The sequence below is a fragment of the Sinohyriopsis cumingii genome, chromosome 18 (assembly GCF_028554795.1).
Source record: "Sinohyriopsis cumingii isolate HCF-2022 chromosome 18, ASM2855479v2, whole genome shotgun sequence".
In the NCBI taxonomy this organism is placed as follows: domain Eukaryota; kingdom Metazoa; phylum Mollusca; class Bivalvia; order Unionida; family Unionidae; genus Sinohyriopsis; species Sinohyriopsis cumingii.
The window spans coordinates 87,835,827-87,860,719 of record NC_142978.1 but is presented as its reverse complement, the minus strand read 5'-3'; the positions used below and the strand labels follow the sequence as shown (position 1 = coordinate 87,860,719).

At 33.6% G+C, this 24,893-nt stretch overlaps 1 protein-coding gene across 3 annotated transcripts in view; it reads left to right on the top strand.

Moving 5' to 3' along the window:
• Positions 1-13,084, top strand: part of LOC149777243 (uncharacterized) — a 111,148-nt gene extending 98,064 nt beyond the window's left edge. For 2 of the 3 annotated variants that reach the window (XM_089941985.1, XM_089941984.1), the window contains one exon: positions 4,481-13,084. In XM_089941985.1, the coding sequence (XP_089798111.1) occupies positions 4,481-4,724 (244 nt within the window). In that variant the 3' untranslated portion in view covers positions 4,725-13,084. Of the gene's footprint in view, positions 1-156; positions 304-4,480 lie in introns of all 3 variants that reach the window. The other variant, XM_089941986.1, reaches the window with a different exon arrangement.
• The last annotated feature ends 11,809 nt before the right edge of the window (positions 13,085-24,893 follow it).

Genomic DNA, 24,893 nt, shown 5'->3' with positions numbered 1-24,893 from the left:
ATATTTAGTTGTTGTCTTATAATTTTAGCCATCACATTTAGCTTAAGGTAATGTTATTGCATGCTTTTTAATTTTATTTTGTTTATTTTATTTTCATTTGTTTCTGTATTTATGTTCCATTTCTGTTCTTTTATCTTTTTGTGAATCATGGTCTAGGTCCCTGGAAGAACAAAGAAACTCAGGAAGAGATTCACATACTGGAAACTCCACTCAGTATTATTCATCAAGACGATCACCCTCACCGTCATATAACCGTCCCAGAAGAGGGCGATATTAAAAAGCTGGTCTATTTCAGGAATTATGGTACAATGCAAGTTTTAAGCTTGATTTATAATTGAAAATTTCAGATACTAACCTATGATACTAATCAATGCATTTTTAAAGTTTCAAATTACTAATCCAGTTTGCATCTGAGTGTGAAATAAAATTTGAAAAAAAAGAAAAACTTATCCAGTTTATAGTCTATGAAGGGAGATAACCCAAATTATTGGTCTGGTTGCATAGCATTAGCATGATAAACCCCACACATCAGTTTTTGTAATGCATGTAAAAGTTCCCTTTAATTAAAAATACAAATAAAAATTTGAATGAAAATTTGACAACTCATTTTTTTTATGGTAGGGGCATATAGTGTACCTTTGTCCACTTGTCTTTCAATCCGTCTAGACCTTGATTAAGTATTGCATTTAGGTCAGTTTAAAGGTGCCCACTACAATTAGTGGTCATCAGTGTTCTACATTTCTGGTACATTTTACTTGCTCCCAGTATTTCATTTTTTATATAGAAAAAAACACTGACCCTATCAGTGTAGTTTGTCATTATTTATTGTAACTGTTTTTAGAATTCAGAAATGAATGAGTCACCCATTTCTGAAATGACTTTATGCTGGGTTTTATATTTATATTTGGGGGGGTTCAATAAATGAACAAGTTTGATTGCCAGTATTTTTCATCAATTTTCTCTAAAGCCATGACACAGACTTAGTGGACCCTTAATATAAAGCACCTTAGTGTAGCACAGTCCCTGATATAGACCTTAGTATAACACATTCCCAGATTTGCACCTTGGGATAACATTCTCTAATATGGGCCCTAATGTAACATGCTCCATGATATGCCATTTAGCTTTGCATAGACTCAGATATAACATAGATATAGTCATAGATAGGACTATACTGGGTTGATTATATTTTTGAAGTTGTAACTTAATTTAATTTTTGTTTTTGGCATATACTGGCCTATCCTTCTGTGCTTTCTTAGAAAAAAAATGCCCAATTATAATATGATGTATCATTTTGATTCTCAATAAAAATTACTAGTAGTAGTCAAAACAACTTCCAATATTCCTAATTTTGCTGGAAATCAAAACACATGTGACAGATTCCTCATTTTATTTTTATACGATGGACAAGGAAGAAAGATATTGTCCAAAGAAATCATTTTCTTAGCCATCTTGAAATTCATAGTTTGTTGCTGTTCTGGATGGAAACCTGTCCATTACAACATGTACCTCAATACAGTGCAGCTTTGCATATAACATGGTCCACTACATGAACATTGTCAGTGTAGGGAAACAACTGATTCAAATTCAGCTTCATTATCAGCCTTTCCATGAAAAAACTATGGTAGATGTGTGAGACTGGTTAAATATGTTTGCTGTTGACTTTTTAAAGCCAGTTATAATCTTGACATTAAAATTTTGTGTCTTTTTCTTATGCTGTCATCAGTGAAATTGAATAAAATAATATTAAATTGAAATTAGCAAATTAGGGAAGCTATTACTATATTTTAAAAAGAAAATGAAATAAGTTCAGAAAATGTTATGGAGCAAGTTACAAAAATTGAAAGGTCATCATGATTTTAGGATTTGTTATAGGGTTATGTGTATATTGTTTTCTATATATATATCTGTTTTGGCCCTCAATGACCCTCTAGGAATATCCTCTGTCAAACCTGGTTATGAGACCCTCCGACCATTCTGTTTATCAACAGTTGCTTCCCCTCTACATGGTTGTACTCTGGAATGTACATATGCTGTTGATATTAAGAATTTATTTCCTTTTTTGCATGAGTTGACACTTCAGATTGCTTGTTTCTGTGTTCATTTAATAGTTTGATTGTTTGCATGAGTTGACACTTCAGATTGCTTGTTTCTGTGTTCATTTAATAGTTTGATTGTTTGCATGAGTTGACACTTCAGATTGCTTGTTTCTGTGTTCATTTAATAGTTTGATTGTTTGCATGAGTTGACACTTCAGATTGCTTGTTTCTGTGTTCATTTAATAGTTTGATTGTTTGCATGAGTTGACACTTCAGATTGCTTGTTTCTGTGTTCATTTAATAGTTTGATTGTTTGCATGCATTTCTTTATGTTGCATTTTTAAGGTAGAATTTCTGCTCAAATCTCCTTTTATGTCTGACATGAAAATATAGAGCAAAAAACAAACACATTTTGTAAGACATGTAACAATTGAAGTGCAAGGCAGAAAAGCTAATTCTAACATTTTAATATCTGTCATTAAAATGCATAGCTAAGTTATTCTTTGTGTAGCAAAATCTATGATATTAAACAGGACAACCAGTTTATAGCTGAAAGAGGGGGAGTAAATGTAATGGGAAAATCCTTATTTCTTAAAAGAACAATCATTTTTGTATATATATTTTCAGAATTACAGTGGAACCTGTCTTGAAAGACCATCCCTTCTGCCAAAATATAAAGGTCTCTCATGACAGGTGGTCTCATAACAGGTCATAACACTATATAATCAATAAATCTATACTTGGAGAATATGGCCACTCAAGACAGGTGGTCTCTCATATCAGTGGTCTCTCAAGACAGGTTGTACTGTAACATGTCTTTAAAAGAAACTTTAGATTGCTAAAGTGGAAAAGGTTCATTATAATTAAAAGGGTCATTATAATAAAAAGTACATATAATAACTTGATGGAGTGGTTGGATAAGACATTAGATGAACTTGATGCTGGTTAGATAAATATTAGATGAACTTAAGTGTTTAGATAAATATTAGATGAACTTGATACTGGTTAGATAAATATTAGATGAACTTAATGAAGTGTTTAGATAAATATTAGATGAACTTGATAAAGTGTTTAGATAAATATTAGATGAACTTGATAGAGTGGTTAGATAAATATTAGAAGAACTTGATAGAGTGTTTAGATAAATATTAGATGAACTTGATAGAGTGGTTAGATAAATATTAGATAAGTTGATTGAGTGGTTAGATAAATATTAGATAAGTAGAATGGTTAGATAAATATTAGAAGAACTTAATAGAGTGGTTAGATAAATATTAGAAGAACTTGACAGAGTAGTTAGATAAATATTAGATAAGTTGATAGAGTGGTTAGATAAATATTAGAAGAACTTGACAGAGTGGTTAGATAAATATTAGATAAGTTGATAGAGTGGTTAGATAAATATTAGAAGAACTTGATAGAGTGGTTAGATAATTATTAGATGAAATTGATAGAGTGGTTTATCATTGAATGCGTAGTCAAAAAATGAGTCATCTTTAAAGCATCCAGTATTTTTGTAAAACTGCAGATTTAAAGTGTAATAGTCATTAAAGCATACACTGGTACAAAAGCATTTTTGTCAAACTGATTATTTAAAGTGTAATAGTCATTAAATCATACACCGGTACAAAAGCATTTTTGTAAAACTGATTATTCAAAGTGTAATAGTCAACATTTACATACGAAATTCAAGTGGATTATGTGAACAATAGTTTGGTTTGATAGTAATTATTCTTGCATTTACTGGCATAAAATGTATTAAAATTATCTTACACAGTATTACATAGTTTCAGCAAGATTAACTTGTAAGATGAGAAATGACGGATAATGCTATTAATATACCTTTTTATAAGATATGCATAAAGCAGGTTGACTTATACGGTAACACTGTTAATGTCTTGGATGAATCATGCTTGAAAAGAACAACAAATTGTTATATTTGTCTGATAAATGTTTCTTGATTAGAGAATGATTCCCAAATTGGTAGACTAGTCTTCTTAATAATTATCACCTGGCATTTATGATCACCATCATCATCATCATCATCATCTCTTTATTTTCATCATGGTCATTTAACAAACTGTTGAACATGAATCATTCCAAAAGTTAACTGTAATCTTGATGGAAGCCATAAACATTGTTTAGTCATAAAAAGGAACAATTATTATAGTTATAAGCAGTAAAATATTCCATAATTTATTTTGAACATGTTAATCTGATTATTTTATAATTTTCAATAAACTTCATTCCAGATTTAGCAACCACTTTGCAATTCATAACTTTCCTATTTTCGTTTTGAACCCTTACTTAATTTTAAGTAAACAAAAACATAATGATATAATTTTATAAAATAGTATCAGCTGTGCTTCATGTAACTTAATTAAATTTTTCAATTAAAAAAGGTTTGTTGGCACCTTATAATTCTAATTCATCATATACAGTGCGAGAAAGCGTCCGGTTCCATACCATCGTCCTACACCACCCACCCCTAGCTCTGTCAGCAGCTTCGACTCATACTGTTACAGCCGATCACGTAGTCGATCCCGACATCACAGTAGGAACTACAGCTACAGCAGATCTCGGTCATGTAGACGCAGTCCATCTAAATCACACAGAGGCAGCCGATCTGGGTCATGCATAAGGAGAAGCTGGAGCTACAGCAGTTCGGATAGTTACAGACGTTAGTTGCACATGTTACCGATTTATTGCATTAGGTGACATTTTATGTATATTGGGTGGGGGTGGAATGATCATTTAGTATCTTAAAAGGAAATGTGATGAGTTGATGAGTTTCTAGTGCCAATAATAATATTCTTAGTCTTTTAGAAACATATTGGATATATATATATATATATATATATATATATATATATATATATATATATATATATATATATATATATCGGTGCGTGTGTGTGTGTGTGTGGTGTGTGTTTATAGAGATAGGGAGCAAATGCCAATTAAATTGTATTTAAAATTGTATAAATTAGAAGAAATAACTTGGCTTATATCAATCATTACTAATTCATTTTTGACTTATAATTGAGGGACTTTATTTATAAATAAAATACATTCATATGCAGTACAGAAATTGGTTTGTTAGGTATATAACACATCATAATTAATGTAGCAACAAGGTGAAAAAGAATATGTATTCAGTAAAACCCTACTTAGTGCTCACACAGGTTGACTCTTGGACAGTATTTTGCTGTGGTACATATTACAGTCAAAGTAGTGCCTCTCAGACATCCAAAATGACTGCCACAGTGACCATCGTAAAAATTTTGTTATCTCTACTATTTGATGAATTGTCATCTCAGCACCGGTTGTGCAGTAAAATACTTCTTATAATGTCTGTTTGGTTGTATGTGAAAACAACACTGATCTGTCTTCCAATATGATCACTAGAATGGCTGTCTTGAAAAGCTTCTTATTGCCACTTCACCCAGATGACAGGTCATATTAACATTCTACTTGCACCCAAAAAATATCTTATGATGTCAGGACGGTTCTAAATGGAAATGATTCCAATCTGACATCCAGTCTTATGATGTCAGGACGGTTCTAAATAGAAATGGTTCCAGTCTGATATCCAGTCTTATGATGTCAGGACGGTTCTAAATAGAAATGGTTCCAGTCTGATATCCACTATGGTCACCATGGCAGCCATATTGAAAATCATCAAAAGTGGAAAGTCCTATCAGCATGGGGTTTCCTAATCTGACAACCATTATGTCCACTACAACAGCTAATTAGAAAATCTTGTCTTCATTAAAGAATATCAGCGATGGTTTCAACGTTAAGCAGTTAAAAGGAAGAAACTGTTTTATCATAAATTCCTGTTTTCAGCCAGTAAAATTTAAGTCTTTTCAAGGGATTCTTTTAATTCAATTGGGTTGAAGGGATATAAGCCCCTCAATGCTTATGGCATAGTTTCCATTCTGTCTTACCAAATATAGTCTTTACCATTGAAAATACTAACAGACCTTTTTCCTTGCCAAAATTTGGAACAAAGTATACTACCATGAGCTTTTCATGTAAGCTTTATGTCAAAAATCTAACTCAAATTGGTAAAGGATTGGACCTGGAAGAAGTTATCTGCCTTCAGTATTGTTTCATAAATGTTAATACTTGAAACAATTGCAGAAAATTCTTTTAAATTTCTCAAATAATGTTTCAGATATGAATATAAATTCTCAAGTGACGTATAAAGAAAGTGAATACAGTAAGGAATTATACAGATTAATAAAGGGGTGGGTGTATAATAGTTAACGAGACCATTAATTGTCTCTGGAGTTATATTCTTCAATCTGTATGTAAATGAGGAACACTTCAAGCCATCAGTATTCTTTGTACTTTCGTTGTTTTAATTTTTTCACAAACATATTTTATTTGTGTGAAGTAAAATTTATTTTTGTCATTATTATCATGCATTTCATATTTATTATAAAACCTAGATTATGATTTATTGGTTTATTCATTGGCTTCTTGGTTGTATTATATACTTAAAAATACCATATTATTGTTTCGTACACATCTCTTCAGGGTCATGTGCAATCAGTCTGGCAACATGTGCAGCTTACACGTATCTAGTCATGATTTAAGTATCTGCAATGTTTTAGTCCCATGAAGGGTTTAAAACTGTCTGTACAATCTCTGCCTGTAAATGGACTACAGTTCCAATCAGTACTTGTTGTTCACGATAGGTCTCAGACCAGGTTTTCTCTGTGTTTAAAATTCACTTTTTAATTATTGGCTATTGATTTGAGAATTTTCAAAGACAGAGGGATTTGTTATATTTATGCTTGGAAAAGAGATTGAAAGTGATTTTGAAGTTTGAGTTTTTGGTATACATTGTATCAATCTTTGTCTCTGAAAATAATGAAATAAAAATAAAAAGTAAATTTTCAAGACAAAAGAACTTGTTCTATATATGTCACAAATCAAAGTTACATTTAATAAAAATGTTTAACTCATTTTCAAGGATCAGAATCTGTAAGCAGGATTTTGTATCTTTATAATTGTAATTAGTTTGCTTATAGTATCTGAGGTTTGCATGCTCATTAGGACTCACAAATATTTGGCAGAAAGTTAGTTTTGTCTCCAGGTTTTTTTACTACGTTTTTTGTCTCATGGATTTCACTAGCTGTTACCAGATTTATTGGTTTTGCTAGGAATAAACCTATATTTAAATAACTTTTGCTTCTAAATGTACATTTATTTGTTTTTTTATGCCTATCTTGATAGCAGCATCTAAAATGTACATATATTTGTTTTTTATGCCTAGTGTTATAGCAGCTCTGCTGCTTTCCATTGGTACATCCATCCCAAATCCTATTTAGCACAAAAACAAGTAGACATGGAACCATGAAATGTTTCCCACTCTCTCATCATCATCAGTTAGATGAACTAATCATTATAATTAGATAACCTGATTAGATAAACTTTATAATCATCATAATTAGATAAATTTTATAATCATCATAATTAGATGACCTGATTAGATATTCGGTATGTTACAGCACTTATTATATTTTGTCCACATTTCTGAATTTAGAACTTCCAGCATTATCCAGGCTTCAAAGTGCCATTTAAATGAAATGCTCCAGATATGTAAAGGTAAAAAGTGCAAGATAAAAATTCAGATAAAGTAAAACAGTAGTCTAACAAGTATAAAGTAAAAACTGGTAATATTCTTGAAAGATGTTCAAAATAAAATGTGAGGGTAAGAGAAGAAAAATATAAAAATCATTAAGGTGGAGCATTGGGTAGTAATTTATTGTGTTAATTATTTACACATCCTTTACACAAAAATGAAGTCCATTTGAGGTTGAAAAAAATTACACCTGATATGGGGGCCCCGAGTGGCTGAGTGGTCTAAAGCGCTCTCCATTACGGATCACTGCCATCTTACCTCTGTGGGTAAGTGAGAAAGCTTGTCAGTAGCTTCTCGTAGATCGGTGGTTCTTTCCAGGTCTTCCCGGGTTCTTCCCCCACCATTAATACTGGCCGTCATGTATAGCCTATCGTGTGCTGAAAAATGGTGTTAAACCCTACAACAACTACAACAATGTTTGATATGCATATTCGCATTGATATGTAGAAGACCTCATGAGATCCTCAGGCAATTGCACCTATTTTTGGTCTTTTTTAAAACACATTTTTGTATTATTTGTTGTTGTTTTTTAAATGAAGATTTTGGGGACACAATTATGCCAAATCATGTGAGGCAAAGCAAATGAAATTTGGTGTGCATGTTTGGATGCATAATTCGATGGCTTAATTCAGTTTTTATAAGGTGGATTGATTTTGTCTGTCCATGTAAATGTCTATTGCCCACTTCCTATACAATCACTCAAGTTGACCATCAACTACATTTACAAAACTTTGCAGATGGCTTGCACTTTGGGTAAGGTATCACCATATTGAATTTAGAGTAAAAGAGGTTATTGGTCAAAGTCATGTGACTTCAGGAATTAAAATGGTTTCTTGAGTTATTCATCATCTGCATTGACTATGGATTGCCTGTACTTGGACTGCAGAAAATCCCTATTGATTTCATGGTGAGAATTCATGGCAGCAGTGATTAAAAGAATAAAAATGGTTTCTGCACAGTAACTTGAATTTTCCATCATCATCACTGAGCAAGTTAATGACAAAACACTAATGTTTGTGTGGGTTGATGGCGAGGCATTTTGGTACATGTGGTCGAAGTGCAGTATGGGAGTTTGTGCTAGTACATTAATTTATGGTACTTACAAAAAGTTGGAATGTGTTAGCATGTTGTATGTTGATATGAAACTACAGAGAGAAGAGAGAGAGGGAGAGATAGACTGAGAGATTTTAAAATCTCTAAGATTTCAATGTTTTTAACTTTAGTACTGCAGTAATAATTGTAGCATATTTCATCCATGTTTGTTCAAAAGGAATCTCAAGATAAACTCTTCTTTCTTCATTGTGATTCTGACTTAGTTCAGTTTTAGTCTTGTCACATTTCCATACATATTGGATATTCCTAATTTCTTTATTAATAAATTTTATTTTAACAGACTTAATAAAATTGTTTCTAAGTATTCTGTTCATTCAGAAATTCTATAAACCATGATTTTAATACTCTTAACTTGAATCAACTGCTTTGATTTTAATTGTATCAATTTAATTTGTTGCTCAGTGGAAGTCATGGTAAAGATAATGCAAGAATATGCCATGTGTGGCAATACACAGGTTATGATATTGTGTGTATCAAAATACTTTCAATGTGTTTTTAGTTGTAGTCATAACAGTTATGAATATATTGATATTATCATCACAATTTACAACCATATTGCTTGCTCCCAGAAGCACTAGACTATTTACTCCCTGAACACTGCTACATGCTTCCTGAACAATGTTGCATGCTTCCTGAACACTCTATTGCACACTCTCTGAACACATGCTCTCCAAACACTGTACTACATGCTCTCTGAACACTACTACATGCTCCCTGAACACTACTACATGCTCCCCGAACACTGTACTACATGCTCCCTGAACACTGTACTACATGCTCCCTGAGCACTGTACTACATGCTCTTTGAACACTGTACTACATGCTCCCTGAACACTACTACATGCTTCCTGAACACTACTGCATGCTCCCTGAACACTGTACTACATTCTGTCTGAACACTACTACATGCTTTCTAAACACTGTACTACATGCTCCCTGAACACTGTACTACATACTCCCTGAACACTGTACTACATGCTCCCTGAGCACTGTACTACATGCTCCCTGAACACTGTACTATATGCTCCCTGAACACTACTACATGCTCCCTGAACACTGTACTACATGCTCCCTAAACACTGTACTACATGCTCCCTGAACACTGTACTACATTCTCCCTAAACACTGTACTACATGCTCCCTGAACACTATTACATGATCCCTGAACACTGTACTACATGCTCCCTGAACACTACAACATGTTCCCTGAACACTACATGCTCCCTGAACACTGTACTACATGCTTCCTGAACACTGTACAACATGCTCCCTGAACAATACTATATGCTTCCTGAACACTACTATATGCTTCCTGAACACTGTACTACATACTCCCTGAACACTACTACATGCTTCCTGAACACTGTACTACATTCTCCCTGAACACTGTACTACATGCTCCCTTAACACTACTACATGCTCCCTAAACATTGTACTACATGCTCCCTGAACACTGTACTACATGCTCCCAGAACACTACTACATGCTTCCTGAATACTGTGCTACATTCTCCCTGAACACTGTACTACATGCTCCCTTAACACTACTGCATGCTCCCTAAACATTGTACTACATGCTCCCTGAACACTGTACTACATGCTTCCTGAACACTAATGCATGCTCCCTGAACACTACTACATGCTCCCAGAACATTGTATTACAAGCATGCAGAACACTACATTGCATGGTGTTTCCTAAACACGGTATTACTTGCTCTCTAAACAATGTATTTCATGCTTCCAGAATATATTACATGCTGCATGAACACTATATTGTTCTCTTAATATTGTATTGTTCCCTGAATTATGTATTACTTGTTGTATAAACAGTGTATTACATGCTTCTTTAATGATATGTTACATGCTTTCTGGACACTGTATTGTTGTATAAACAGTGTATTACATGCTTCTTTAATAATATGTTACATGCTTTCTGGACACTGTATTACTTGTTGTATAAACAGTGTATTACATGCTTCTTTAATGATATGTTACATGCTTTCTGGACACTGTATTACTTGTTGTATAAACAGTGTATTACATGCTTCTTTAATGATATGTTACATGCTTTCTGGACACTATATTACTTGTTGTATAAACAGTGTATTACATGCTTCTTTAATGATATGTTACATGCTTTCTGGACACTGTATTACTTGTTGTATAAACAGTGTATTACATGCTTCTTTAATGATATGTTACATGCTTTCTGGACACTGTATTACTTGTTCCCTGAACAATATATTGTTCCTTAAAATGCAATATAACTTGCTCAGTGAACACTGTATTACGTGCTCACTGGACAATGTCTTGCTCCCTGAATTCTGTATTACTTGCTTTCTGAACACAGTATTACGTGCATTTGTTTATCCAAAATAGTTCCAGTTCAAACAGCTGAACTGAATATTATTCTCAATTACAGGTTTTTCATGTATAAAAAGCTTCTTTTTCTGTGTATTTGACATGAAATATATTTGCTAGGTAGTTATGTGAGAATAACTATTGCATATGATTTCTCTTTGTGCAAATTATTGTTGAAGGATGAACCTTTCCATTCAGACTCTTTCTTCTTACTCCTTGAAGAGTTTTCACTCTAAAAATCATTGTACAATTTCTGTAGTCAACATTATCTGTTCTATGTTGAAATTATTAAATGTATCAAGATAAACGACTGTCTGAATACAGTATGTAATGTAAGAAATATTTGTTGTCTGGAAAATTTTCCACTGAACTTGATGAATGTCTGAAAAATGGATATACTGTAATGTAAAGTAAGCTGTTGGTCTAGAGAACTTTACACTGGGCTTAATGTATGTCAAAAAAAAAGATGTTATATGAAGAGTGAATTGATGGTCCTATAGACATTCCACTGGGCCTGAATAATGTATCGATAAAGGATTTGATGTCAGGAAAGAATGGGGGCATAGAGGCTATTGCATTTGGCCTGTTGACTGCTTTAATAAAGGATTTAATGTCAAGGAAAGATGTGGTTCTAGAGAACATTCCATTGGCCTAATGACTGGCTTAATAAAGGATGTGATATATAGAAGAAATTATTGCTCTGTAGGACATTCTACCAGTCCTGTTGACTAGCTGGGTAAAGGATACAATGCAAGGTAAAGGATCTGATGTATGGAAGAAATTATTGCTCTGTAGGACATTCTACCAGGCCTGTTGAGTAGCTGGGTGAAGGATACAATGCAAGGTAAAGGATGTGATGTATGGAAGAAATTAGATGTCTGTAGGACATTCTACCAGGCCTGTTGACTAGCTGGGTAAAGGATACAATGCAAGGTAAAGGATGTGATGTATGGAAGAAATTAGATGTCTGTAGGACATTCTACCAGGCCTGTTGACTAGCTGGGTGAAGGATACAATGCAAGGTAAAGAATGTGATGTATAGAAGAAATTACACGCCTGTAGGACATTCTACGAGGCCTGTTGACTGGCTTGGTAAAGGATACAATGCAAAGTAAAGGATGTGACATATAGAAGAAATAATAGGTCTGCAGGACATTCTACCAGGCCTGTTGACTGGCTGGATAAAGGATACAACGCAAGGACAGAGCTGTAGATCTGGAGGACATTCTGATGGGCTTGATGAGTGTAGAAGCACCCAGACGAGTAGTGTACAGATAATCAATGCTTTACTGTGGTTGTGTGCATAGTTTTACTTCTTGCACATATTTCATCAGTCGAATTAAATGGATAAAATGTACTTGATCAGAATTTTGAAACTCTTTTTCTTGGGAAATGACATGTTGGTGTCCATGAATGAAATGTTAGTGCCAGTGAATATTGGTTTCCATTTGGATTTGTGTTTCCAGGACATTTTATAATGTTGTGGATAATTATGTGACTTTTACATTAATATAGCCATTACAAAGGACTCTACCACAATCTTCTATATAATTGCATATATAGGGATAGCAAGATAAATTTCACATTGTAATACCATGCATTTGTTGTTGTAATATTTTAGCTGATCAAATGTCTTTTGTTTCCCACTGGCGTCCGGAGTAAATTTTAGATTTTCGTACAAAAGTTTATTTCATTTCATCTGATATAATAATTATTTGTACAGTTATTTAATTATTTCCACTTTACTAGTTGTATGACTGTGTGCCATGTTACGTTTGGCATTGTAATAAAACTAATGTCTTTGATGTAAAGACATATAAAGACTGAGCCATTTTTTTTCATGATGGTCACTTGTTTCTTTCTTCACCCATAAAATGCAATGAATGTGTCAAATAAAATGCCACATTAATAAACAATCCTCGTTTGCATTTTTTGGGTACTGAATAAATAAAGAGATGATATAATATTATTTATGTCCACTCATCATGCCTGATCTATCCAAACAATGCTAATTTCCCCAAAATCGTGTGTGTTCTATCAGAACGATGCTAATTTCCCAATAATCTTTTTTGTTCTGTAAATGTGATTCTAATTTCACATTAATCCTGTTTGTTTTGTGTCAGAATTCCAATAGTCTATCCAAAGATGCTAGTTTCTCTTTCATCCTATTTGTTTTTTGTCAGAACCGTGCTAATTTCACCTTGTGTTTGTTTTGTATATCAGAATGATGCAAATTTCACATTCATCCTGTTTATTTTATCTATCAGAATTATTTCACATTCATCATGTTTAATTTATCTATCAGAATGATGCTAATTTCACATTTGTCCTGTTTATTTTATCCCTCAGAATGATGCCGATTTCACATTCATCATGTTTATGTATCACAGTGATGCTAATTTCACATTCATCCTATTTATTCTATCGGAATGATGCTAATTTCACATTTATACCGTTTATTTTATCTATCGTGGCCCCGAGTGGCCAAGTGGTCTAAAGCGCTCTCCATCACGGATCACTGGCATATAACCTCTGTCTGTGTAGGTTCAAGTCTCGGGCTTGGCCAATGTGGATATGTGAGCTTGTTGGTAGCTTCTCATGGGTAGATGGTTCTTTCCAGGGTTTTCCTGGGGTCTTCCTCCACCATTAATACTGGCCGCCATGTATAGCCTATCTTGTGCTGAAAAATGGCGTTAAACCCTATAACGAACAACAACAACATTTTATCTCTCCGAATGATGCTAATTTCACATTCATCCTGTTTATTTTATCTTTCAGAATTATTTAACATTCAAACCGTTTCTTTTATCTATCAGAATTATTTCGCATTCACCCGTTTCTTTTATCTATCAGAATGATGCTAATTTCTCATTCATCCTGTTTATGTCATCTCTCTGAATGATGCTAATTTCTCATTCATCCTGTTTATTATATCAGAATGATGCTAATTTCTCATTCATCCTATTTATTTTATCTATCAGAATGATGCTAATTTCTCATTCATCCTGTTTATGTCATCTCTCTGAATGATGCTAATTTCTCATTCATCCTGTTTATTATATCAGAATGATGCTAATTTCTCATTCATCCTATTTATTTTGTCTATCAGAATGATGCTAATTTCTCATTCATCCTGTTTATTTTATCTATCAGAATGATGCTAATTTCTCATTCATCCTGTTTATTTTATCTATCAGAATGATGCTAATTTCTCATTCATCCTGTTTGTTTTATCTATCAGAATGATGCTAATTTCTCATTCATCCTGTTTGTTTTATCTATCAGAATGATGCTAATTTCTCATTCATCCTATTTATTGTATCCATCAGAATGATGCTAATTTCACATTCATCCTATTCTACCTATCAGAATGATGCTAATTTCACATTCATCCTATTCTACCTATCAGAATGATGCTAATTTCACATTCATCCTGTTTATTATATCAGAATGATGCTAATTTCTCATTCATCCTATTTATTGTATCTATCAGAATTATGCTAATTTCTCATTCATCCTATTTATTGTATCTATCAGAATGATGCTAATTTCACATTCATCATGTTTATTTTATCTATCAGAATGATGCTAATTTCACATTCATCCTGTTTATTTTATCTATCAGAATGATGCTAATTTCACATTCATCCTATTCTACCTATCAGAATGATGCTAATTTCACATTCATCTTGTTTATTTTATCTTTCAGAATTATTTCGCATTCACCCGTTTCTTTTATCTATCAGAATGATGCTAATTTCACATTCATCCTGTTTATTTTATTTATCAGAATGATGCTAATTTCACATTCATCCTGTTTATTGTATCTATCAGAATGATGCTAATTTCTCATTCATCCTGTTTATTTATTACAATGATGCTAATTTCACATTCATCTTATTTTACCTATCAGAATGATGCTAATTTCACATTCATCCTGTTTTATCTTTCAGAATTATTTCGCATTAATCCCGTTTCTTTTATCTATCAGAATGATGCTAATTTCACATTCATCCTGTTTATTTTATCAGAATGATGCTAATTTTACATTCATCCTATTTATTTTGCCTATCGGAATGGTGCTAATTTCACATTCATCCTGTTATTTTTATTTAACAGAATTATGCTAATTTCACATTCATTCTGTTTTCGCAACTAAAAGAAAGGTAACTTTATTTCTCACCTGTGAATAATGTTTGGAGTGAATATGAACTGAAATCCATTGGTATGCGATTTTAACAACAAAAAAACCCCACCATGATCAGGTTTGAATTTGACATTTTTCCCCTTACAATTAAAGCTTTTAGAACATAGTCAAACCCATGTCTGTACAGATGCCTTTCTTTGTGGTTATGTCTTTTGTTTAGGTACATTTTCAGGCACAGTGTGGGACATCTGTTCTATGAACACAGGTCAAACTTCAGTCAAAACTTTCCAGAGATATGGTCTGTCTTTGCCTCTAATGTGACCCTGCTAATTCCCGTTCTAAATGTGCCGATGTACCTATAGCTTGGAATAACGTTGACGTGCTAACAGTCATAATGTATCACATTGCTATAATCCAAAATAATTCTGAATGAATTCAAAATAATTGCATAATAATGATTTAGTCCGAAAGTATTAATAAACACTTGTAATTCCAATGAATAATTTCAATAAATAATTCCTCTAAAAAGTAAAACTGATGACATCTAAACTGCTGATTCCACTTAGGATGTTAAGATAGGACTATATAATTTATGCTTACTTCTACCTTATATAAATGACTTAGATACAATATGAGGACCAGGATGAGGTCAAAAGTTCATTTCAAGAACTTTCTCGGTTGTAGACATGATTAAGTCTTTTATTAAATGTTTAGTAAAGAACATGGCAAATAACAGGTACAACAGGAATTCCCAAGGGAAAAACCAATGTCCTCAAATAAAATCCAACTAAGCGTTTACCGATAAATAATCTTAATATATAATTTACAAAAATAGACAAAAATTAGCTATATAATATGTTTACACAAAATGACATTAGTTAAGTAGGCCCAAACTCCTTCCCTCAATGATAGATAAAGGTCAATCACACAATACAAAAAGAAATGTACATAAAAAATAATAGCTTTAGTTAAGACCACATACCTTGATCAAAGTTTTTTGATGTCTTGCACTTAAGGAATTGAATATTCGTGGAAGTTAATAGCAGTTGCACTAAGAGAAGTGGGCTTGGAGAACAATTAATTCTGGATTACGTTCATTGACCAAACTTTGTAGATGGATTGCACTTTGGGTAATAAGCAACCATTATATTCTGAGATCTAGCGGGCATAGGGTACAGTCATGGTAAATCTAATAGGGAAATAATGGTTTCTGGCCAGTAACTTCAGTTATTGTATGCATTGTCCAAAGGGCCATGCCATTGAGAGTCAACCATGTTGTATTAGTTCATGCAGATAGAACTATTAAACACAGAGTGGAAGATGTATAATGTGACCCAGTATTCTTGTTACATCTAAATGTTACCAGGTTCTGGTCCTTGGTTAAAGTTGAGTTTGCTTTTGTGTCATGGTCAAAGGAACAAACTGCACCACATAGACAAAGAATTCTATGTTATATGGAAATAGTTCTGATTCTCTTATAATTTGCCTCAGCATAATTTTCATCGACGTGTATTAGGTGACAAAGGAATCACAATTGTGTACCATGTTATCTGAATGGAAAGAGATTTTTCTAGCATACTTAGTAATGTTTTTGTTAAACAGCCGTACAAAATCGTGTGAGTTTTCTACATTTTTGCTCGCTTCTTTGCAAAACAATTTCCTCAATGGAGCCCCAGCACTTCTACTCAAGGCAGCCGATCACACTTGTTTAAGTTTGCACGTCTTCAAAGCTATAAACGCAAATTTATGAACAACTAATCGTCAGTTTGAGATATAAAAAACTCATTGTGTTGTAATAGAACAAAAGTTTTCCACTTCGCCATGTCCTTGATACCAGATACCAATGATACTTTACACCGTGTAGGGATCAACAGGAAGATAAGGAAGAATAGAAGATAGATCAACACCTGGATATAACATGAACAACTGAAAACTTTCTTATTATATGCTCATTGTTTTCTCCGTTAGCATTACATTGTCAGAATCGTGAAATATTTTACGATACTGAACTCGCGTGCAAATACATGTTGCATTCACGTGCATAAAGGAACTACTTTCTATTGTTAAAGACAATGGACGCAGGCGCCTGCGCTTTTGATATATTTTATTTGTCTGTGGATGAAGTGAAAGAACTGTTTGAGCCATTTGAAAATAGAGATACCAAAGTTGACAATGTGGATGAATTCATAGAATCACAGAAGAAACTTTCAACAAGGCAGGCGACTGAACGTGATATCAGAAATGTGCAGCGATGGCTGTATGATAACAAACGTGAGACACGCTGCATTGAAAATATCATTCCGGGTCATTTAAACACGTATTTAGCCGAGATGTTTATAACGATTCGCAAAGCCAATGGTTCTGAGTATGAGCCACTCTCTTTAGATTCCATAAGAAACACCATAGAACGGCATCTTAAGGCTAAAGGGTATCCCGTCTCTCTTCGAGATCGTTCATTTCAGAAATCAATCGAAGCACTAACTTCTTAAAAAAAAAAATGCAAATGAAGAAGGCTGGTTTTGAAAGAAAAGCAAGAGCATCAGAGCCGATAAGCCACAAGGACGAATAAGCTTTATTTTCAGCAGGTGAAATGGGCTCTCACGCGCCAGCTGCTTTTCAATTTTCCCTGTTCTACATTTTTGGAAAAATGTTTGGATTTAGAGACCGAGAAGAGCACAGAAAATTAAAGTTTGCTAACAAGAATTACGTGAGTTCAAAATACTGATCTATATCGCGGAAATGTACTCTAATATGTAGGCCTATAATCCAGACTACATTTTTGAAACCGAAATCACATTCCAAAGTAGACTGTACTGCACTCCAAAACGAAATGAATTTGTTGTTCACCAAAAAACAATGTTGAATCAATCATCTTCTTGAGAATTTAGATTTAAAAACATTCATATTTTTCCAGCTTACGATTCCAAACTATCCACGGCAGAACAGAAACAGTTATGCAGCTTTTTGTTTATACTAGTCCTTCTAGTCACATGTACATCGGTGCGGAAAACTCACAGAAGGTCAAGGAGATAATCAGAATTTAGCTGGATTGACAGAACAACTAAATCCCTCCATTCCTGACCAGCTGGGAACTTTGTTTAATGGCGCAGTCATTCATAATATGACTTTAACTTTCAATTTTAGATAGAGCAAGATGGGATTTCTTTTTCAAATGAGTGAATGAGCGCGCGGTACGCTATGAAGTTAAAAGGTCGTGGGCGGAGCTATGTGCAAATGAATATTGTTTATGTATTTTGAAGAATCGACGGTTGTGAATTTATTTTGGAAATAAAGCATAAATCAAATACATTGTTTCTTATAATGAATTTTATTATTAAGCTTTAGGTAGTTAAAGAAATATGAGCATATAATTAAAAGGTAACTGCATTTGTATAGGAAAATATGAACTCGTTTTGTCGGATGGATATACTACACTCCAAAGGCCTAGCAATATTTAGATCCAAAAACTCTTTCATATTTTCCCATACAAATGCAGTAACCCATATATCTTCAACAAAGAAGATAGAATTTACATGTTTGGGAGCCAAAGTGAGAGCCTTACCAAACAAGGTCTGAGATCAGATATGGACTTTCTGTTATGCATCACCAGTATACTTACTGTACAGGACAGTCAAAATGCAACGACTGAGTGAATCAATTACCTAATTACAGCAGAGGAGAGCACACCAACTGAATGCTTTAAGCTACAACTTTTGTATTGTTTTCACTATACCTCTTCCTAGGTGAAATCACACAGAGCTATGTATGGCCTTTCGATAATGACTTGTACGAACATATTGTATTGATAACATCAAATCTAATTGAAAGTATTGAAGATTCGATTCATGGCACCTCAGGAACATGGATACAACGCAGTGGAATGCAATGAGTACAAAATGTAGAAAAGTCATATCTGTAGATGACACACCAAGCTGTTTGAAAATGCAGTTAAGAAGACTGTTTCATGAATTTTATGTCAAAACATTTTCATCAAGGTTTTTGTCGCCACATGCATTTGATGTCAACTTATATATAGTGATTTAACGAATTTATTGAACAAAACGACTTACATGACAATTATAGATTCCTGTAGAATTAATCTATTTTGTATTGTGCTGTTTTATGTCTTTAAATATGGAAGCCATTAATCTAATGTTATATTTTAATTTTCTTAACAATTAGATTCTGTTGAAGGCATGTTTGGTTTTTGGCACAATTAAAATAATTACTTTGTTAAGTAATATCATCATGGGGTTTTGGAGTTTGGTTACTGATCTATGTGAAAGACTCGTATATCCAATAAGTTACACTCGTGAAACCGCCGTGAACCTCAAGCGAAGGTACTACAGAGATGCCACGGTCAGGCCAGTGCACCGATAAACATACTGGCAGGCTGATTAAGGTCTCACTGGATAGTTTTGTATTTTGACACCTCTCTAATTTTTAAGGCATGAACCTAATTATAATAAGTCTAGCATTTATAAATTCACACAGAAGCTAAATCTGTAATATGGTTTGGATTTACTTTGAGTTCGGCATGAAAATGGGCTGGCTTGTTTAGTGACTGCTTTCCGCCTCTATTATTTTATCACTTCGGTAACATTAAGAGTCTGTCATAGTTCTAATGATAATGTAATCTCGTAGTATAATTGTGAGAAAATCTTAACTTGATCAGGTGCAACTCACGCATGGATTTCTAACCAAATTATTTGTTTTAACTGGTACAATTGCCATACAATTACAGAGAATCTCTGTCTTGTAAATATTTAAGTCTTGTTCGGTGGGTCTAGCACTACGTTCACACAGAGAAAAAACTGATTATGCTTTTGAATGGTGAATGAAACGATCATTCTTGTCACCATACACACACTGTTACCCGAACAAGAGCGTCTACTAGAGTTTCTAACCGACCAATGATGAATGAGCTCAGTGGAAGTTGAACTTCGTGTCGGGTACAGGTTGGTCCACAGACACATTTGAACCCGAGTTAGAACCACTTTTGGTTGTCATAGAATCCTTAGCTGTTTGGGTGGCTTTGTTTCTCCTCTAATAAATAGTGCTCCTCTTCTTCTATTGGATACATATGTGCTTGTTTGGGATTTTCTCCTAATTGATTTTGACTATAGCTAAATTGAATTTAGGAAGAAAAATCTGGACATCTTGTGGGGCGCTTTCTTTACCAATGGTTTGATATAAGTATAACGAGCTTCTAAAACTCAGGCCAAATGAGATCTTTACTGTTTATATTTTTGTGTGTCCACTTCATTCCTTGTATGCTAATGAGGGCCAGTTCTCTTTCATGTACCTGGAGTGAATTCCCGCCAGTAGTTCATGCTATAATGTATAGCCTTTTAATTGTTTTGGGCCAGGTACAGTATCGACAAACCGTACAGGATATTTACAGATTTGCTCCGTGCTGGTTGTTGACATGTTTAAACTTTTTCTTTTAGCTCTGATAGATACTCGGATGGTTGCTTTTGTGAAACAAGCGTAATTTATCTTCAACTTCATGATTCAGTTTCTTTATTTACACATTTCTATTAATTCTTCTCGACAGCGCTTGATCAGACTAGGTCGTCTTTGTGTTCTCATCATCTAGGCAGTGACTTCTGCCACTTTGTTCGTTTCAGCAGCTTCGGCAGTCTTGGTAATACTTTCCATTTGTTGGTTTAATCAGCGATACAATGGTTTGTTCGAAGCTCACTGTGAGGTCTTTCCGTGCAGTTTGTCTCGACTGTAACATATGTTTGACACGTTTACGTGTATCCATGTACTCGCATAAATGCTCTAGTTGATTGCATACGACCCTGTGTCGGTCCACTTCCTCTGGTATGGCGGATTACGTCGTTGTATCTGTTTAATTTGTTTGTTAAAATTGTTTTATCAGACGTAAGCGTCCAAAAAGGTCGATATTTTCCTGACGTTCTGGTCAAGTCCACATAGAGGAAACTATGCAGTTCCTAAATGACCTCAGGAGACATATAAAATTCATCCGAGGAGTAGTCAATAGCACACCAAGTGCAATGAATGTTTGCAATGTCATGCGAGTCAATGCCGCGAGATATTATTAATAATTTACAGCTGTTCCAGATCACTGCACGGATATGTGCTTATATTTGTGTGACAGATCACGTCTGTGTTTTTCTGACGGCCTCATCAAAATATTCTCGCTGGGGTATCTTGGTGTTGAAGCATCACAGTCCTACGAGACATAATTATCTTAACTTGAATCAAAGTCGTCAATGGTAGGAACTTTATCGATTACGAAAAAGTCTTAGATCCAGACAGAAAGATTGTCTCACGCACGTGCAAAAAGGTTGAAACAAGTTCCTGACGCAGACTTAATAAAACATTGTTTACCACGTTTCTGTTTTGGCTTATATACGATTGGGATAATTTTCCCGGTAATCTTGAAGCTCACGAGAACTCTTATATAACTTAAATTTTGTATTTTTTTGTTGATGAATATACATAATTGCTTCAGGCGCGATAGAGGGTGAGATACTTCAACGGTTTTGTTCGTTCTCAACTATACATGCAATGTTTGGTGGTTTGGCCCCTGAAAGAATTTTGATATTTAACTGTGCTGCAGTTATACGGATGATATTCATTAATCTAAAATATGATTCATCTATCCTCGTAATTTCTTAACCTAATCTGACGCTTTTTGGACACCATTCCATGTTGGATGGTAACTGTCATAGCATTCATTAATCGTAAATCGTGATGAATCAAAATCAGTGATGTTGAAAGGCATGTCAGCTTCTCGCAAGCGAGATATATGACCACGTGCAGTCGCCAAATTTTGATATATAGAAGATTTTTCAATGCAAATACAATTTTCAAGCGGGTATTTGGTGAAATCACTGCACAATTACCGTTGAAGTAATAACAAATCTATATGATTCATTTAAAGGACAGCGATTTCATGTTTTCTGTAACGTTGAAAAAAGTTCCATTCCTCTAGGAATTTAATCCCCAAATTAGTAATACTCATCAGTATATTGTATGCGTCAATCTGAATTAGATATATAGCCACAATAAATATAAGATATTCTCGTACATGGAAAATATTCTCTGTGAAATACATTCTCGTGCAGATAAAACGGTCTTCGTATAATATATTTTATAACGTATAGTGGGATATAGTCATGCAGCAATGTATTGACCTGGTATGTTAAGGTCACTTGTTAAGGTCACACGAATTCATGAAATGTAATTTACATTCATGTGATGTAGGATAAAGGCATGTATTATAGAAGGCTTTGACCTATGTTAGTAACGGAAATCTATCAGCCCCATTAATAATGCTACTTAGTAAACGATGGGCATCTATATGGCTTTTCTTCTGTAAATACACCAAACCTTTATTTATATCTTTTCCGCATTCATATGTAAGTCCCCTCTTGGTTGCACTTTCTCTAACCTCATAATGTCTTCTACTGTTATACCATTTTAATTATGGTCTTTTTTTAACGCAATATTTAGAACTCAAGTAAATCTTTTTTACTTTTTTGTTTTTGTCATTTCCTGTACCAAGTTTCCTTTGTAGGATTTGTTACGTTTTATGATTGGTTTGATACCTAGTTGCACCTATGTACATGTTGTTTCTGTAATGTCATTCCTTCGGAGCAGCTGGCTGTGCTTCTTCAGCATATTTGCTTGGGCACACCTATCGCGACGATGTCGTCTCAAATACTGGTTGCTTTGATTGTCTTTTTGAATGTTTAGTAATTTAGTAATTAAATGTCATTTTCAATAATAAACTTACCTTCAAAATCTATATAGATTACAAGGTTTGTGCCATGTTTTATCAGTCTGAAATTTACGCTGGTGAGATTTATTGTCTTTGAAATAGCATTTCTTCAATATTTTCAAGCGAATGGATGACTTCAGATTTATATCCTATGTTGTCATTTCTAATATTGATTCTTAGAAAGCTCTATCATATACTAAATCACAATTTATTGATTTAAATCAAACTCTGTTTTTTATCATTGTGGATCCACCTTGTAAGATACAAGATCTTTAAGTTGTACTAAACATTTAGCCGAATACAATATCATTTATTAAATTTGCTGCTCCCCCGAATATCGTCCAATATTATAATTTCACCAGCATTTTGTTTCTCTAGAGTTGTAGTATCTCTTTATTGATGTTGGAAAAATTTGAAAATCAACATTTCGTATTCTCTTGTTTCCTCGTTTGTAATACAAGTGGCATTGATAAACAGGTAAACAAATATACATTGTTTTGTTACCGACATTTGTCGATGTTACGTTAAACGCATGAAATATTTTTCTATAACTTTCTGAAAACCGATAAATTCAATGCATGGTAAGTTTGTTTTAGTTATTTTTAAATATTTTTTACAAAAAAATAATCATTATTTTGTGTTTTATATGAAAAATATCTCCTATATTTTATGTTAATGTTGTTGGAACTCTACACGCGTGATTGGTGTAAAAATGAATTCCACTCGCAATTACAATAAAAATTACTGTGTGTGTGTGTGTGTGTGTGTGTGTGTTTATTTGTCGTATACTGAATGGTTTTGGTGTATAAAAAAGTTACTTAGATAGAATATGGTCTGACCGCTAGAACTATCATGCCCGTAACTTCTATGAAACATGCAATAATTTGCAAGGGGATTCAGAAAAGATAATGAACTTTCACTCTAAATTGATTTCCTCGTATTTTCGACTTTAAATATCAATGCAATACAACACTCATCTGAATTGTACAAGGCGGCATCTATTAACCCAGACGTCTTATCTTCTTTATCACTTTGTCAGTTATGTGTGTCTGATAGAATGAAATAGGAAAGTCACGATTCGCATGGGGTATGATTGGAAGTGACCTTTTGCGCCAATACTGTCATTTTACAATGCGACAGGTCTTGTTTTATTAATAATATGATTCATTTCAACAGTCTTTCTTTGAATAATTTTGAGTCTTTCATTATGTATTTCAAGGTTAAATGTAGGAAATAATTATGTCAAGTATTTTGAAATATTTCTTAATTATAATTTTCACATTTTGAAAGTAAAATATTTGTGATCTTGAGCAATTAATTTTAATTGCTTTACATTAGAGGCATTTAAAGAGTCATATAAATGTTGCCGAGATGTGTGCCTCGTCATATTTAGCTTCTCTACTAAGCTACATCCCAGTTACTGCCTTGTCAACAATGTCATACTGTGATCTGGTCTCACACTATATTACATGATCTGACTCTTGTGAAATAAAATTCATTAGAAAATTTTGGAAAAGTTAATGTATTTCAACAGATCATATCATCTCCAAACCGATCATTCGGTTTAATATCTGCTAAATCTGTGGTAAATTTGAAGAGAAGTTACAAAGGACGGCGAGAATTTGAAGGTGTATTACATTGTGTAGGATATAATCCAAACACATGATGGTTATATAATAATAAAACAAATATCGTCGCCTGAGTTAATGATATATATATGTATTATACTTAAAGACTCTTCTCTAACATACCGAGTTGACCATTTAGTATGTAATGACACCAAGAATGGTGTATTAACGTAAATACTCGTCAATTAATTTTC